This window comes from Alexandromys fortis, unplaced genomic scaffold (genome assembly GCF_014885135.2).
Source record: "Alexandromys fortis isolate MF-2015 unplaced genomic scaffold, M_Fortis_MF-2015_v1.1 scaffold_225, whole genome shotgun sequence".
Taxonomy (NCBI): domain Eukaryota; kingdom Metazoa; phylum Chordata; class Mammalia; order Rodentia; family Cricetidae; genus Alexandromys; species Alexandromys fortis.
The window spans coordinates 1,121,347-1,138,840 of NW_026068119.1; the positions used below are offsets into that span (position 1 = coordinate 1,121,347).

Here is a 17,494-nt window from a genome sequence, read left to right on the forward strand (position 1 = left end):
CTGGAAGATAGGCCGCCTATATAAGGCATGTGCAGGCGTGGGAGCCTCTCTTTTCCTCCGGCGCGGTGAGTGAGTTGTCTGGTTAGTGTGTTCTCGGTTCTTTCAGCGTTCGTTTTTGGGACTCTTAGATTTATTTTTGGGTCTCTCTTCTTACTTTGGCCATCTCATTACAGCTACCGACGGTCCTATTGTCATCATGGGTCGCCGCCCCGCCCGGTGGTGAGTGCTGAATATATATTTTTCTACTGTAAATATGGGGAAATGGTTACATTTTTTTCCCAAAGACATTTCTTTGGGGTGGACCCTCCGCCACTCAGCGACCCTGAACTAAAAACTGACCCCAGGGGTTCTTTTAATAGTTTACTGGGATCTTTGTCTTTTCAAGCTTGTACGAGGGTTGACTCAAGACTAGTTTAAAACGCTTGTGTAGAACTATGAGCATGTGCATATGCATCCAATCTTCTGTCTCTCAAGTAAACCTTATCACACAGATTCCCATGTCCTTTTGGTGACTTCTGTATCCATCTTTGTTATTTCTCGGCCTTGTGCATTGTGGTTTTAACCGGACACCAAGGGCCGGCCAAGAGGTGGTAGGCGCCACCTAGCCGCGAGCCTGCAGAGGGCGCCATATTTTCTTCACGTGGTTGAGGCGGGTTTTATGTCACATGTTCAAAAGACTTAAGAAATTGTGCTTTCTCACCCTATTCTGGTTAGGGGGGACACTGGTGCTTAGTTTCTGTCTTGTGTAGCAGGTTGTTTAATATTACCTTAGAGTCGGTTTCTGGTAATGGAGACTGAATTCACAGTTGGTCTTGTCCCTTTCTCACTATTAAGCCTTGCCGTATTTAGTTGGTACATCTAATCACACTTGACTTCATCCTGCAGTTACCGGTATTGTAAGAACAAGCCGTACCCAAAGTCTCGCTTCTGCCGAGGTGTCCCTGGTAAGTACTTACAAACTTGGAAGTTGGATCTGTGGTGCTGTCTTATTTCTTACTCCGTGGGCACTTAATACCACGTGTTTTCAGATGCTAAAATCCGCATCTTTGACTTGGGACGGAAGAAGGCAAAAGTTGATGAATTCCCGCTTTGTGGCCACATGGTGTCAGATGAATATGAACAACTCTCTTCCGAAGGTGAGATCCCTTTTGTTGATCGACTTTTCCTGTGTAGACATTAATCTGAGATTTTCTGCGTGGTTTATTCTACTAACGACCTCCATCCCCAGTCCTGCCTCCACACTATCCTGTTTTAAGTACTGTATTTGTCCCCACTCAGCTCTGGAGGCTGCCCGTATTTGTGCCAACAAATACATGGTAAAGAGTTGCGGCAAGGATGGCTTTCACATTCGAGTGAGGCTTCACCCCTTTCATGTCATCCGAATCAACAAGATGTTGTCCTGTGCTGGGGCTGACAGGTAAGGTGGCAGTTTGTACCCTTTCTCATGATCCAGCCTTAATGTTGGCTTTGTTTTCAGCAATCAAGGTAGATGGGCTAGAAAGATGGCTTGGTTCTAACTAGGAGCACTTGATTCATGTAGAAGACTTGTGTTCCAAATGACTATTTGGGTTGTTTTGGTTTTGGGGTGTTTTTTTTTTTGCAACTAATTAAGCCGACCAGGTCCCTTTCCCCTTGGGGCCCTGGTGTGCAATGGTTGCAAACAGCAGCCTCCTTGGTAGTGTACGCAGCCTGTTATCTGTATGGGTTGCCCTAAGGGACCTTGGAGACAATTTTCTGGCACTTATTCAAGTCTGATCTCAATGCTGTCTCCAATGTAGGCTCCAGACAGGCATGCGTGGTGCCTTTGGGAAACCCCAGGGCACAGTGGCCAGGGTTCACATTGGCCAGGTCATCATGTCCATCCGCACTAAGCTGCAGAATAAGGAACATGTGATTGAGGCTCTTCGTAGAGCCAAGTTCAAATTCCCTGGCCGCCAGAAGGTGGGTGATACTTTTTTATTTTATCAGTTCAGAGACTGATCCTTGTCACTGAGTAATTTTGTTTTCTGTCTCCTAGATCCACATCTCAAAGAAATGGGGCTTTACTAAGTTTAATGCCGATGAATTTGAAGACATGGTTGCTGAGAAGCGACTCATTCCTGATGGCTGTGGGGTCAAATATATTCCTAATCGTGGTCCCCTGGACAAGTGGCGAGCCCTACACTCCTGAGGGCTTTCATGGTGCTCTCCTGTACCCTACCAAATCATGTTCAGTAATAAATCTCACATCCAGTCTGCTTATGTATTTGTATCTGATTCTTAAGTCCATGGGGTTTGGTTAAACAGGGCAAAGTAGTGGACTGAACATACAGAGTTAAGATTGGTGACTTTATTTGTATATTTTGCCTGATATCCCTGACAGAGCCATGTAGTAAGTATATGAATACAGAGTAAGTGAACCATACAATGGATATGTGGCCCAGAGACAAGGCTGGCCCATGTAGTTTAGCCATTTGAGAAACAGGATTAGTTATGTCTAAAAATTTTTTAAACAAACCTAGAGTAAATAGTGCTATGAACAGTTCTTTATCTGCCAGAGATTTTTGTATATGAGTTCACGTCTGAGTTTTTAGTGTGAGCTCATTTTCTGTAAGGTTTCTAGGACACTTAGTCTTCCTATCTGGCTCTTGATGTCAGTTGCATAAATCTTTTAGGCATAGTCTGAGTTCTTAGCCCATTCCTAGTCCTGGAACCTTTGTGCACCTGACTACCTGAGTTAGAGTTGCATACAGTGACAAGTCCTATTTCAAAAAGGAATCAACCCCAGGGCATTGGATATACTAGGTAAAAACACTGCCAGCCCTTTCTTCCTCTTGAAATAGCAAGCAGCAAAAAGCCTACATTAAAAACAAGGAAAAGCTGTATTTGAGGCCGTGCTTTAGCTCCATGTCAGTGTCCTAGTCGAGTCAGTGGTCATCTGAAAGGAAGTGTCAAGCCACCTAGCCCAGCTGAGATGGCAAAAGTGACAGCAGCAGCAGAATAGCCCAACGTGAAGGGTTGGATGCCCTGAGCTGCCTGGCTCAGCTCCACCTCCACAGGATAATGGTCACTGATTCTGAGAGCCTGGGGAGGGATAGCAAAATAGAGGTATCAGTGCTTGAGATTGAGGGGCTTTCCTGTCGACTTCCCCCCACAATTCTGCCCTTAGCCATTGTGTAACTCTCGTGCCAACCCGACTTTTCTACCTCTTCCTCAGTCAGCTGAAAGCTCCTGGGGAAGTTGAAGGGGGCTGCAGCCCTCAGCAGTGTCTGACAGCCCTGCCCATGCATCACAATTCGGTCATAGGTACAGTTGGTGCTGGCTCTCACTGTAGTGTCCTCCCCATCAGAAATCACCCAGTGGAAGCCTGCTTTAGTCCGCAGTAGCAGGCTGTTGAGACGCTTTTTAGCCAGTGATGCACAGTCAGCATTGAAGTCTCCAAGCAGGATCACATCCTAAAGATGAAAACAAGCAGTTGGGTTTTGCCACAGGAAAGTCCCACCATCCCCTCTTCTGTGCAAGCTATCACCCCTACCTCATTTTGCCAGCGTTGGGAGACATCCAGAAACACATCATATAGGGCATTCAGCTCCTTCTCTACATCCTTGGGAGTAGTGTGGAGTGGAACCAGAACCACATTTGGAAGGACTGCAAAGCCCAGGAAACTAAGGCTGCCACAGCTGCCAGCCTTTCTCACACACATCCACTTCTGTTTCCCCTTAGGACCAAACCCACAGGAGAGCCAGCCACACCCATTCCTGTTTCCATGTACCAGGTCCACCTTTCTTTCCCGCTTACTTTTGCTAGGAAGAGTAAACTGGGCCACAAATGGTTCTCTGGCAAAAACATCATCTGTGTCATTGTACTGGTAAGAACTCAGGACCTGTGTCTTGTCAGACCTGGGAAAACCAAGAGGCAGGAAGTAGTGGCCCCACATCTTATGCAAAACAGCAAAGTTTGTCAAAGAGGAACACTCTTGGTTCCTTGTTCTGCCAGTTTCATGTGGGCACAACCTTTTTTTCTAGAACTTCTGGTTTTTCGTTTTTCTTTTATAAAAATATTTTTTTAAGGCAGGATCTATTATGTAGTCCCAGCTGTCCTGGAACTCTAGATCAGGCTGACCTTGAACTCACAGAGATCCCTCTGTCTCTGCCTCTGAGTGCTGGAATTAAAGGTATGTGCCACCACTTCTAGCTTAGAGTTTTTCTTTTAATCACCGGGATAAATGTGTACCCTGCCACCGAGTTATGCCTCCGGCTCCCTGGAACTGTTTTTAAGATTTATTTAATGTGTATGAGTGTTTTGCTTGCATGTATGTTTGTGCACCATGGGTCTGCAGAGGCCAGAAGAAGGTGTCCCATTCCCTGGAACTGAAGTTAATGATGGTTGTGTGCTGTTGTGTGAGTGTTGGGAATAAAACAATAGTCTTCTGAAAGAGCAGCAAGTGCTCTTAAACCACTGAACCATCTCTCCAGCTCTACCTAGAACTTTCATGAGATTTTTTTTTTGAGATCCATTTTCATTATTGCCCATTTGGTCTTGAAATCATGGACTCAAGCAAATAGGCTAGCTGGGTCTTCAGAACACCAAGACCAGATAGAATTGTCTTTATGAAGATAGAATTAAACCCCTGTACTCACCGGTAGATATACACATACTTCTCCTTGTATGTGCTACGCCCCAGTAGGGAGCTGTTTAGGAAGCTGTAACTCCTGGAACCCTCAAATCTGCCAGAATAAGAACTCAGAGTTAGGGGCCCTTGAGGCTCTGGGTGGAACCCAGATTAGATTGACAGGACCCTTCTTTTTTAATTTATTTTATTAGGTACAGGGTTCTGCCTGCATACATGTATACGTGCATGACAGACTAGGGCACCAGATGTCATTATAGATGGTTGTGAGACACCATGTGGTTGCTGGGAACTGAACTCAGGACCTCTGGAAGAGCAGCCAGTGCTCTTAACCTCTGAGCTATGTCTCCAGTCAGACAAGACCCTTCTTTACCTATTAAGTTCTTGAAGCAGAAGGGAGACAGTTTTCTGGGAAGAATCCACCACCTCCTGAAGAACCGTGATATCACATCGGGCCAGGATCTGCAGGGAATGAGGGATACCAACCCAATTAAGAGGGGTTGACATATATAAAGACCAGAGTAGCAGAAGACAGGAGGACTAGAAGGAACCCAGAAAAACAAAGAGCATCATTCCATTATACCTTCCTCTTTAGAGGAAGAGATTGATAATTAAATGATAGTTGAAAGGTACTTTTCACATGTGTACTCACATTTCCTGATGCCCCTTCCTTTTTAGTGCATGTCCTTGGTCAGGCAGAGCTAAGGGCCTTAGGGACACAGATTTCTGCAACAATAAACTTAACTTACCTGAACTAAGGTATCCATCACTGACTTCTTGGCCACCTTGGGCTGTGCCAGTCTCTGGGCATTGAAGGCACAGATACGAAAGGCTTCAGCCCCACCAGCCAGAAGGATGAGCAGGAGAGACAAAACAAGGCCATGTGTGACCATATGTGGCATCAGGAGTCTTCCAAAGGAATCCAGGTTGTCCAGAGTGCATTGGCACTGTAGCTGATCTCAGCTAATTGGTACTCTTCCTGCTACTGGCCCTGAATGTTTCTTGCATCTCTTCCTGGGAAGTGTTTCAACTTCTGTATACTAGGCTTGAACACCTGATAAGATATATGTGGTATTGCATAAAATTTTCTAGGCATGGTAGAGAAGCACTCTGTCATTTAGTATTTCTCCAGTCCTGAGACCCTGTCTTTCAAAAAACAAAAACAAGGCTAGGTGTGGTGGCATACTCCTATATTTCCAGCATCTGGGAAATGAAGGTAAGAAGATCATAAGTTTGAGGCCAGCTTGAGTTATATAATGATACCCTGCTTCAAAACACAAGCACAAACCATGGGTAGTGGTGAAATGCCTTTAATTCCAGCACTCAGGAAGCAGAGGTAGGCATATCTCTGTGAGTTTGAGGCTAGCCTGGTCTATAGAGTGAGTTCCAGGATAGCCAGAGCTACACAGAGAAACCCTGTCTGAAAAAAAAAAAGCAAACCATAAGCATAGCCACCATAAGCAAGGCCCACCTTCTGGATCTGAAGAAATTTATGGACAAGAAATTATCATTGGCTGGGGGGAGGGGAGTGGCATACACATTTAATCCCAGCACTTGGAAGACAGACAGGCAGATCTCTGTGAGTTCGAAGCCAGCCTGGTCTACAGAGCTAGTTCCAGGACAGCTAGGACTGTTACACAGAGAAACCCTGTCTCGAAAAAACAAATAAATAAAATGCAAAAGGGGGGGGTTGGAGCAATGGCTCAGCCGTTAAGAACACTGGCTGGCCAGGCACTGGTGGTACATGCCTTTATTCCCAGCACTCGGGAGGCAGAGGCAGGCAGATCTCTGTGAGTTCGAGGCCAGCCTGGTCTACAAGAGCTAGTTCCAAGATAGGCTCCAAAGCTACAGAGAAACCCTGTCTCAGAACACCACACACAAAAAAGAACACTGGCTGCTCTTCTAGAGGTTCCAGATTCGATTCTCAGCACCCACATGGCAGCTCACAACTGTCTGTAACTCCAGTTCCAGGGGATCTGACACCCTCACACCAATGCACATAAAATAAAGTTAAATAAATAAAAAAAAACAACAAAAAAGAATTATTGAAGCTAAATAGTGGCAGATATGTACAAGGAATCAAGCCTTTTAAAGACTCAGTCCAGCAGCCTAAGACACAAGCACAGTGTACTGTTACCAGCCTAGATATGCAGAGTTTCTTCATCTTCTAGGTATCCTGGAACTCACTCTGTAGACCAGGCTGGCTTTGAACTCACAGAGATCCACCTGCAGCTGCCTCCCAAGTGCTGGGATTAAAGGTATGCACCACCACCACCCAGGTCCAGCTCAGCCATTTTGAGTAAAGCAAGTGCCTCAATTTCCTAACATGGAACTGCTGATTCATATGATAGTTTTATTTTTAATTTTGAAGGAACACCAAACTGCTCTCTATTGCTGTTGTGACATTTTATATACCCACTAACAGTGCATAAGGGTTTGATCTCATTCTTTTAACCTACTTCCTTAAAATGTCGAGAAGCAGCTGGGCAGTGGTGGTGCATGCCTTTAACACCAGCACTCAGGAGATAGAGGCAGGCGGATTTCTGAGTTCTAGGCCAAGCTGGTCTACAGAATGAGTTCTAGGCAGCCAGGGGTACACAGAGAAACCCTGTCTCAAAATATAAACAAGCAAACAAACTGTTGCTGTGTACCATTTTTCACATAGGCCCACTTCCTAGCTAGGGCAAAGATAGTCCCAGATTCAAGAATGTCCAGTTTATCCTATCCATATTAGAAAATCAAACATGAACCTCTTCAGGCATTTTTGCTTCTTCTTAACCTTTTTTCTTTTTAAAAAATATTTATTCGGATGTGTTTGTGTATGCATGCATGTATACATGTGTCTATGTGGAGTCTGGTTTTTTACTTATACCACGTGAGTTCCAGGGATCAAACTCAGGCTATCAACTTTAACAGCAAATGTTCTTTTTTCGAGACAGGGTTTCTCTGTAGCTTTGGAGCCTGTCCTGGAACTAGCTCTTGTAGACCAGGCTGGTCTTGAACTCACAGAGATCCACCTGTCTCTGCCTCCCGAGTGCTGGGATTAAAGGCGTGCGCCACCACTGCTCAGCAACAGTAAATGTTCTTATCTGCTGAGCCATTATACTAGTCATCTCCCTCTTTTTTTTTTTTTTTTTTTTTGTTTTTCGGCTTCCCTCTTTCTATTTGTGACATAGTATGTGCTTTCCCTTTCCTCTTTTCTTTTTTTTTCATTCTCTTGGTTCATATACCAATTTATAACCAAGGCTGACCTGTAACTCACTATGTTACAGTCCCAGGCTGGCTTCAACTTTACTGGGTGCTACTGATGCCCCTTTTTGAGCATGTATCTGGTTTATCTTTGTCTCAAGTTCACCTCTGCCTTACCATATCTTTTGGGCTCAGCCCTTTACTGTACTGTCCATATCACATTCTGAAGCATGAGGCCCTCTGCTTCTGTTTGCTTGCTTTTCTCAGTCACCCTGTCACTTTCTCCTCTCTGTTAGTTTCATTCTATCTGTCTTGTTCTATCTTCCCGGTTCTTCCCATCTCAGTGTTTCTGTTAGTGTTTTCCTGCCTGGCCTTGATATTTGTTTCTCTCTGGCCATCTGCTCTGTCACTCATGCTTATTTTTGTCTCTTTGCACTGGTGCCTATTCTGGGATACATGTGAGTATTGGTGCAGCTTTGTACTGACCAAGCTACATCTGAAAACTGAGACCGCTAGGACTCTGGGAAAGAATCTCAAAGAATGACTGTACCTGGCCCCAGCCCAATGCCCATCCTAGTCTTCCAAGACCATCCTTAGTTCTGGATCAAAGTTCCCTTCCCCTCTTAAGCCCCTCCCCAGGTAGTAGAGCAACTTCCTCCCTTTCCCTAGCCCTCAGGATTTTCATACCTCGGCAGACCAACTTGGCCCCACGCCTGCCTCAGCCTTGAACCGACTGAACCGACGGAATCGCGGCGCCAGCTAGGTTATGGACTTGGGGTGGGGAGAAGAGGAAGCCTGCTTTCAGACCCACCCAAGAGCCGGCCCCACACCCAACTCTCTAGTCCCATACAAGCAGGGCTGGTCTCCGCCTCTCTGTCCAGGAGGCGGTGCCTGGGAACTGGTCCTGACTGTCCTCCCCGCCCAAGATGGGTGGTGCCTGTTCTGAGCAGACAGCAGCCATTCGCGCTGTCCATCGTTGAGTGAGTTACCTGAACCTAGGGACCAAGGTGAAGAGGTTTGCTCGTTCATTCTCTGGCCCCTTTCCCGCAGCGGGGAGCGAAGCAGTCTTCTTTCTCTCTAGGTACTTAGGCCTTCCTAAATTATATTTGTCAGAAAACCCAAAGCAATGGACCTTCTGCACAGGACAGACAGCGCGACTGGCTACTGAGTCCTTTCAGGTCCCCGTTGGATGACTATGGAGTTAGAAAAAACGTCCCATGGGAGGTCGGGCGGTGGTGGTGCATGCTTTTAATCCCAGCATTCTGGAGGAAGATGGATCTCTGTGAGTTCGAGGCCAGCCTGGTGTGAGTTCCAGGACAGGCTCCAAAGAAAGAGAAACCTGTCTCGAAAAACCAAAACCAAAAACACTGCTCATGGGCATGTTACTTTTGCTACCACATGAACGCTAGGCAAGTATTCTATCATGGAGATAACCACTCCCAACCTTCCACCCGCCAGCTCACTATCAATAAAACTGAATTTTAAAACAATACCAGGATGTGGTAGGTAGCATATGCTTTTAGAATTTGGGGTTAGCCTGGTCTATATATTAAGTTCCAGACTAGCCAGGGATCACAGTAAATCCCTCTCTCTCTCTCTAAAAAAAAAAATCCTCTTGTGATGCCCACAGAATTCGAGAGACAGAGGCAGGAGGATTGCTGTGACTTGAAAGCGAGCTTGAAATTAGTGTGGGCTGCATGAGACTATACTGCTTTAAATGGAGGGGGCAGATAAAAGGGCATCTCTGAGGCTTCCTGGACGCCAACCTGGTGGAAAATGTGACCCCAGGCTCAATAACAGACCTGGTTTCGAAAGTAGTAAGGCACAGAATGATGGTCACAGACGCTCAATGCCCTTTTCTCGCCTCTGCAGATAATCCGATTCACACGGGGTGGGGGAGGGGGAGATAATAAGTAAAAGAGTTCCACCAGTTTAGGCCTTGAGTGGCTTCAGATAATGGTGCTGCGCAGCTCTTGTCAGTCACCTACAGACACTAGAATTAAGGCACCAAAGAGACGCTTAGCTTCTGGCGGTATCAAAATCAAGACTCTGACGGGGAAGAGGGCGGGGCGAGGATAGCGTAGACCTGCCTCCGGCAGCCGTCAAGCGACCTAGGCCTGTTTTGCGACCACAAGCGTTCCCGGCTCGCTTTCCGGCAGGTCCGTGGAGTCTGAGGACGCCAAGGCAAGCTCTGGTAGTATGTGTGGCAGCAGCACTTTTCTTTCCGGAGAGCGGTACTAGTGAGGCTCTGAGCTGCTTCACGAAGTGACCTTAGTTTAGCCCTCTGCTAGTTTGTCGGAGATCCCTCTCCTGAGCGTTGGAGGGCACGGGCTGGTCCGGGGCAGGAGGAGCTCCGGGCTGCGAAGTCAGGACCGGAGGAGATGCCCCTCCACGTGAAGTGGCCGTTCCCCGCGGTGCCCCGGCTCACCTGGACCATAGCCAGCAGCGTCGTCATGGGCCTGGTGGGCACCTACAGCTGCTTCTGGACCAGTGAGTGGCCAAAGGCCAAGGGAGAGTCACAGGCTCCTAACCTGGCCAGAGTTGGAATTTGGTTTGGGTACTGGGGATGTGGCAGGGTCTCTTTTAGCACAGTAAGAATTCTCGGGCAGGTAGAGATGAGCAAGAGCTTGAGACTGACTTCTCTTCCCAGAGTACATGAACCAACTCACCGTGCACAACAAGGAAGTGCTGTATGAGCTCATTGAGAACCGAGACCCTGCCACCCCCCTCATCACGGTCTCCAACCACCAATCCTGCATGGATGACCCTCATCTCTGGGGTACTGTATCAGTGTGATTGGGTTCAAGTAGGCAAAACAGGAACAGGCAGAATAGATTCGCTTCTCACCAGGTTCTTTGGGAAACCATGGAATTGTTTGTGGGATATACTGCCTAGTTGCTGGAAGTTTTGTGTTCCCCTTAGGATTGCTCCAGGGAATGTTATTTGAACAGGATATCAGAAATTTAAAAGGAATATGGAAGTAGTCATGTCACATCAAGGGCTTTCCTTTTTCTTAGGGATCCTGAAACTCCGCCACATCTGGAACCTGAAGTTGATGCGTTGGTGAGGAGCAATAGACCCCTTGAAGTGGCCCATCCATTTCTGCCCAGATTTGCCTGCCTTCTCTGCTCAGGAGGTGGCATCCAGCAGTCCAGGAAGGGCATGGGTGGGGCCCCACAGGCCCTTCTCTTGAGCTTCATTCTGCATGACAGTGATGGCAGGCATTGTACTGGGTGGGGAGAGTTGGGGACAAAGACTAGAAGTTTTGAAGGTAGGGATGACTGGGTCTATTGCTGCTCTAGGACCCCAGCAGCTGCAGACATCTGTTTCACCAAGGAGCTGCACTCCCATTTCTTCAGCTTGGGCAAATGTGTGCCTGTATGTCGAGGTGAGCTGCTCCTCTGGTAGGCATGTCCAGGCCTCCTTTGGGGGTAAGGAAGCTGGTGGTCAGTGTCTCTGTCTTAGAAGGACTCAGGGGAGCCATTGCATGACAGTATAGGTGACAGAGGGTAGGGAGAAGAATGACCTTTTAGATTCTCTGCTGCTGCCTGAGGATTGTCCAGAATTCTAGCATGAGAATTCAAGGAGCCAGGGGTGGGGGGTGGGGTGGGAGGGGTGGCACACACCTTCAATCCCAGCACTCAGGAGACAAGATCTCTGTGAGCTCAAGTTCAGCCTGGTCTACAAGAGCTAGTTCCAGGACAGGCTCCAAAGCTACAAAGAAACCCTGTCTCGAAAAACCAAGAGAGAGAGAATTTAAGGAAGCTTTATTTGCTGTCCCTTCTGTATCTATTACTCCTCTCAGGGAGAATAGTGTGGTGCTATCACTTTATGATGGTAGTGGGGTAATGTATAAAAGCCAGAGGGTTTGTTTCTGGGAAAACAAACAAATTGGTGGGGTGAGGAGCCTTGGATTGAATGATCACTCAGTACTTTTCACAACCCCCTAGAAGTTGGGGCCATCTTTTATGTTATTTTATCATTAAAAAAAAATACCAAATCAAATTCCACTCCCTCCCCTCCTCCCACTCCCTCCATATACCCTCCCACCCCTCCCCCCTCCAATCCTAAGAGAGGGCAATGTACCCCACCCTGTGGAAAGTCCAAGGCCCTCCCTACTACATCTAGGCTGAGCAAAGTATACATCCAAAGAGAATAGGATCCCAAGAAGCCAGTACATGCAGTAGAGACAAATCCCAATGTCATTATCAGTGCCCCCTTAGTCTGCCAGTTGGGGCCATCTTGATTCCCATTTTCCAGATAGACCTCAGAAGTCATGACCTTGGACAAATTTAGGATTCAAATCCACATTTCCTTTTTCTCTGGGGAAGCAGATTTGTTTTCAATGAAAGAATGAAAGAAAAAGTCTAAAAATGGGCAAATAAGCCTGTGGTAGAGGCACACACCTTAATCCCAGCACTTGGGAGGCAGAGGCAATTGGATCTCTGTGAGTTTGAGGCCAACCTGGTCTACAAAGCAAGTTCCAGAACAACAAAGGCTACAGAGAGAAAGTTTATCTCGAAAACCAAAACAAAAATAACAAAAGATTTATTTATTATGTATACAACATTCTGTCTGCATGTATGCCTACACACCAGAAAAGAGCACCAGATTTCATCATAGATGGCTGTGAGCTACTATGTGGTTGCTGGGAATTGAACTCAGGACCTCTGGAAGAACAGCCAGTGCTCTTAACCTTTGAGCCATCTCTCCAGCCCTATTTCCTTCTTTCTAAGTGTTCCAACAGAGACTACATTATCTTGCTGAATGACAGTGACATTTTCTCCCAGGTCCTGCTCTGATAATGCCAATATTCTGATAATTTACACCTGTCCCTGACTCTAAGCTCCTCTTCTGCAATCTCAGAAGTCTTGTATGTATGTGTCTTGTTTTCGTTATTTTTCTTTTGTTTTCAGTTTGGGGGACAGAACACAGAGACTTGTGCATTCTAGGCATATACTGTACCTCTGAGTTATATTCCCAGTTCTCTTCATTCTTTTTGATCTTTAACTAGATTTTATTTCAGTTAAAAACAGGATCTGAGATGGGCATGATGGCATGTGTCTGTAATCCCACCCCATCACTCTGTAAGCAGGAACAGGGACATGAAAATTGCTGTGACTTTGAGGCCAGCCTGGTCTACACAGCAAGTTCCAGACTAACCAGGACTACAGGACTACTTGGTGACTTCTTATCTTAAAAAAAAAAAAAAAAGCTAGGCGTGGTGGTGCACGTCTTTAATCCCAGCACTCAGAGGTCAGAGGCAGGTGAATCTCTGAGTTTGAGACCATCCTGGTCTACAGAGCTAGTTCCAAAACAGCCAGGGCTAAGAAGAGAAACCCTGTCCTAAACAAACAAACAAAAAAAAAACTAGGTATGGTGGCCTATACCTGTATTCCCTGTATTTGGGAGGTGGAAGTAGGTCATTTACCATGAATTTGAGGCCAGCTTGGACTGAAGACAGAGACCCTGTCTCAAAAAAAGCCCATGTGCACACACTGTGCGTGTGTGTGTGTGTGTGTGTGTATACAACTGTGTGCCCACACATACAGAAAAATTGAGGGCTAGAGATGTGGCTCATTGGTACAATTTGTGCCTTTCTGGCACAGAGCCCTTTGTTCTATTCCTAGAATTGTAAAATATATAAAACAAAAGCTAGAAAATGAAACATTAATTTCAAGGACAGCAAAGATCTAATTACATGTGACTGAAACAGAGTTTGCGATACAGTTTCTGTGTTAAACCATTTTTCTCTAAGACTTTGTAGGTTGACCCTTAAGCACTGAAGATGTGATTTTACATAAGTAGAAATAGCATTTGCAAAAGCTAAAAAGTGTAAGCCTGTTCCAAAGGCATATTATCCTTTTTACTTGCCCTTTTTAAGCTCAGAGGGTATATACCAGTGGGTTTTGCTAGAGGAGCAAACACCTTTAGTTACTACCCTTGCTCTGTGTACCGCCATCCCAAATAGGAAACCTGTGTTTCTTTCTGTTCCCTGAAATCATTCCCACTTCTGGCCCCTGCGTGAGCTGCCAGATCAGGTCCCTATTGAGGTTGGACTGAGACTCCTGAATCCCTAACCACATTTTCTAAACAGCAGGCTTACAGAGAACAGTACTGACCTGAGATAGCTCCAGTGTTTCTGTCTCCTGCGAGACACCCTCCCTCCATCCCATTTTATAAGATTAGGATATTTACCTATTTTGTCAGCCTCCTCCCTTCCGTTTCCTGGTTCTGTTCACCCTATGGTTATTATTCCACTATTGTGGAGAGTCTTACTATATCTAGGTGATTCAAGGTTGCTAGCCAGCAAAAGGCATTAGGTCTCTACATCTATAGTGTGACTGATAGCTCTATAGTGTGGTGACTGATAGCTGGGCTACCTGGATGATCCAGGTTTGTGTCGTTACCTTTCTTCAATCTAGTGGGACCCTCTCAGAATGTATCCAAGGTTTTACTAGCCTCAGGGCAGCTTGACTCCTATTTTCAGTTTGTTTCAATCTTTTTGTTTGTTTTTTTGAACAGCGGTCTCACAGAAACCCAGCTGGCCTTGAAATACCAACAGGTCCTCCCACACAAACTTCCCAGTCTCTTCCCCGTTTTCTGTTTACTGAAGTGTTACACCTTGGTCCATAAACCTCAAGGAAGGTCAAAGTGGTAGCTTCCAAAGAGCTGATTAGCAGCCAGCAAAAAGGTGTGTGTTGGGGTGGGGCAGATTCCAGCAGGGCAGGCTGTTGTGGAGGAAGGAGTTGTCATGGTTATCATTTCAGTGAGAGATACTGTTTAGCCAGGTAAAACTGAGGTAAAAGGATTGCCACAAATTTGAGCCACTGGGCGGTGGTGGCGCACGCCTTTAATCCCAGCACTCTGGAGGCAGAGGCAGGCGGATCTCTGTGAATTCTAGGCCAGCCTGGTCTACAAGAGCTAGTTCCAGGACAGGCTCCAAAGCCACAGGGAAACCCTGTCTCGAAAAACCAAAAAAAAAGAAAAAAAAGACACAAAAAAATTGATTCAGCCTGGGTTACGTAGTAATATCTGTCTCAGAAAAGAAAAGGAAGGTGCTGTTTGCATATGACAGGCACTAAGAGGTTGAGAAGACATTGTTTTGTTTTGATATAGGATGTTATACTCTGTGGCCCATCCTGACCTCAAACTCACAGCAGCTCTCCTGCTTAAGCCTACCAAGTGCTGGGATTATAGGCATGAGCCTCCATGCCCATCTTGAGAGGAGGATATAACCAAACCAAAAATGTGAAGGGTCAGGGTAGCAGGGAGGAACAGACTCTGAAAATAGTTGTTGGCGGTGTCTATGGATGGTGCTGTAGGGGATGAACTTTTGCCTCCATCCTAATTAGGGTGGATCAGGAGTGGGCCCCTGATATGTGAATTTAGTTCACTGAGGTTTGGAGAGCTTGATATCTTCCCCAGAGAATGGATCAAAGAGAACAGATCTTTCTCTGCAGGAGATGGTGTCTACCAGAAAGGGATGGACTTCATTTTGGAGAAGCTTAACCATGGGGACTGGGTACACATCTTTCCAGAAGGTCAGTTGGGTGCTTGGTCTGGGTCCTTCAGCATGCGTGGTTTCAGATTCCAAGCCTTGTCTCTGTCTTCTCTCACTAGGGAAAGTAAACATGAGTTCTGAGTTTCTGCGCTTCAAGTGGGGTAAGTGTTGCTGTTCAAGTTGACACAGCCAAGTATCCCATCCAAAGATGGCCCTGTGAGTTCCTGGCTTCATTCCCCTCTCTGGTGGATGTGTCAGGGACAGTGGGAATGGGACAGGTGGTGAGTCAAGGACTAGTCTTTTAATTGAGAGACAGTAGAAATGACACTGGCCAGAGATTGGCAGGGCAGCTTGGCCCAACTTGTGCCAATGCTTCTGCCTCTCTCCTAAGTAGGAATTGGACGGCTGATTGCTGAGTGTCATCTAAACCCCATCATCCTGCCACTATGGCATGTTGGTGAGCCAGGGACTGGGGGTAGGGAGGGGACTTCCTTAGATGTTTTAAAGGGGATTGTGGGTTGGATGTCTGAGAGAAGTACCTGGGGCTCTCTTCCTGGTACCCTGGTGCACTACTTCCCCCAATGGCTGGCTTTCTATCCATTGTGCTACAGGAATGAATGACGTCCTCCCTAATAGCCCACCCTACTTCCCCCGATTTGGACAGGTGGGTAGGCACTTCTGACTCTTGTCTATCTATTTGCCTGTTATCTACCCTGTGTCTCCTAGCCCATACTATAAAGGATTGGTTGAGAATTTGCTGAACATGAGCGTGTAGTTGGGGAGGGAGGGACTTTTCTGGAAGTAAGGCCTTTAGAATAAGAATTGAAAATCAGGATGGGGTGGGATACAAGTTAGAGCAAGATAGGTCATCTCAGGATTAGGCTGTCCCTTGGATACCACCAAGCCCAGTTGCCTATTTTAAAGAGGGAGAGTGGCTTTCAAGAGCACCAAACCCATTAGGCAAGGCTTGGCTCTGACTTACCACATTGTTTGGGCTGGAACTATAGGCTCCTTGTCATCCTTGATGGCCTACCTCCTTACAGAAAATCACCGTGCTGATTGGAAAGCCCTTCAGTGCACTCCCTGTGCTTGAGCGGCTCCGGGCAGAAAACAAGTCAGCTGTGAGTTATCACCCAACGTCCCCTAGGTGTCCTTGACCTTCCCAGCCCCTCTGACTCCCGGGGTATCTTAGTCTTGGTCCCTGAGGAGTGCAGGCCAGCACCATCCTTGCTCTCAGGTGGAGATGCGGAAAGCCCTCACTGACTTCATTCAAGAGGAATTCCAGCGGCTGAAGATGCAGGCGGAACAGCTCCACAACCACTTCCAGCCTGGAAGATAGACTTTTCCTGCCCAGTCTGTGCCCTGAAGTCCTTAGCCAGGGGAGTACTGGAACCTCCAGGGTTTGGGAAGTAGTGGTGCAGGACCCTGTCCAAGCCTGCTTGACTCTGTACTGCCTTTGAGATTCTTCCCTGCACAAAACTGAGGCTGGAAGATGAACTGATGCTTTTAACTCAGATAGATTGGCATATAATCCCTGCTGGGTACTCTTTTTTGTTTGTTTTGAGACAGGGTGTCTCTGACTGTCCTGAAATTCTGTTTGTAGACCAGGTTGGCCTCAGACCACAGAGATCCACCTGCCTCTGCCTCCCAAGTGTTGGGATTAAAGGTGTTCACCACCATTGCTCAGCCTGGATACTCTTTCTTATCCTTGAGCATCTGACTCCTCTTGGTCTCTTGGAATAAAAGAAGAGCCTTGGCTGTTCCTCACACTTGGCAGAGAAGGGAGGAAGACTCTTAGGCAGGGGCTAGTATTGGAAGGGAGCAAAGCAGGCACTTGAGCAACTAATAGGAGAATAGGTGTCCCGGCCATAAATACAGAAAGAGAACCCAAATGGCCCCTTGGATGGGCTACCACCACTTGCCTACCTTTGCCCAGGGGCTGCTTACAACATCCTCAGGGAAGGCTGTCATTCTTCCACCTGAGCTTCTCCCACAGCAAAGTTTATCCTTGGGTGGCCTCCAAACAAGAGTTCTGTTAGAGGGCAGAAAAAGGGCCCCCAAGACCTGAACATGAACTCCTCACATCAGGGCCTATATACTTCTCTAACCTTTTTGCCTTGACATCCCCTATGTCCTGAGATCTGGGTTTTCATGTTTTTAGAGTAATAAAATATTTGTGTTATGCCACTATA

General features: G+C 46.7%; 3 protein-coding genes and 1 non-coding gene across 6 annotated transcripts; 3 read left to right on the forward strand and 1 right to left on the reverse strand.

Moving 5' to 3' along the window:
* Window positions 1-157: 157 nt before the first annotated feature.
* Window positions 158-2,241, forward strand: Rpl10 (ribosomal protein L10). The gene is made up of 6 exons (XM_050125088.1): window positions 158-219; window positions 886-944; window positions 1,029-1,136; window positions 1,279-1,417; window positions 1,779-1,941; window positions 2,018-2,241. The coding sequence occupies exons 1-6, from the start codon at window positions 197-199 to the stop codon at window positions 2,168-2,170; spliced, it is 645 nt and encodes a 214-aa protein (XP_049981045.1). The 5' UTR covers window positions 158-196; the 3' UTR covers window positions 2,171-2,241.
* On the forward strand, window positions 1,598-1,732 carry LOC126490283 (small nucleolar RNA SNORA70). The gene has a single exon (XR_007589142.1). It is a non-coding gene; the product is annotated as a small nucleolar RNA SNORA70 (small nucleolar RNA).
* A 73-nt stretch (window positions 2,242-2,314) lies between the features above and the next one.
* Window positions 2,315-9,770, reverse strand: Dnase1l1 (deoxyribonuclease 1 like 1). Its single transcript, XM_050125081.1, is given in 10 exon segments — window positions 2,315-2,984; window positions 2,986-3,063; window positions 3,186-3,434; window positions 3,515-3,627; window positions 3,778-3,878; window positions 4,620-4,706; window positions 4,983-5,071; window positions 5,359-5,505; window positions 5,507-5,663; window positions 9,601-9,770. Coding segments are annotated over 9 exon segments (954 nt in total). The 5' UTR covers window positions 5,552-5,663; window positions 9,601-9,770; the 3' UTR covers window positions 2,315-2,939.
* A 186-nt stretch (window positions 9,771-9,956) lies between these two features.
* On the forward strand, window positions 9,957-17,494 carry Tafazzin (tafazzin, phospholipid-lysophospholipid transacylase). Of its 3 annotated transcripts, none has more exons than XM_050125083.1 (10): window positions 9,957-10,288; window positions 10,449-10,577; window positions 10,816-10,861; window positions 11,101-11,186; window positions 15,262-15,342; window positions 15,422-15,463; window positions 15,694-15,759; window positions 15,914-15,966; window positions 16,346-16,423; window positions 16,540-17,494. In XM_050125083.1, the coding sequence occupies exons 1-10, from the start codon at window positions 10,180-10,182 to the stop codon at window positions 16,639-16,641; spliced, it is 792 nt and encodes a 263-aa protein (XP_049981040.1). In that variant the 5' UTR covers window positions 9,957-10,179; the 3' UTR covers window positions 16,642-17,494. The 3 variants fall into 3 exon arrangements, with proteins under 3 accessions (XP_049981040.1, XP_049981042.1, XP_049981041.1); XM_050125084.1 differs by having other exon boundaries at window positions 9,959-10,288; window positions 15,697-15,759; XM_050125085.1 differs by lacking the exon at window positions 15,694-15,759.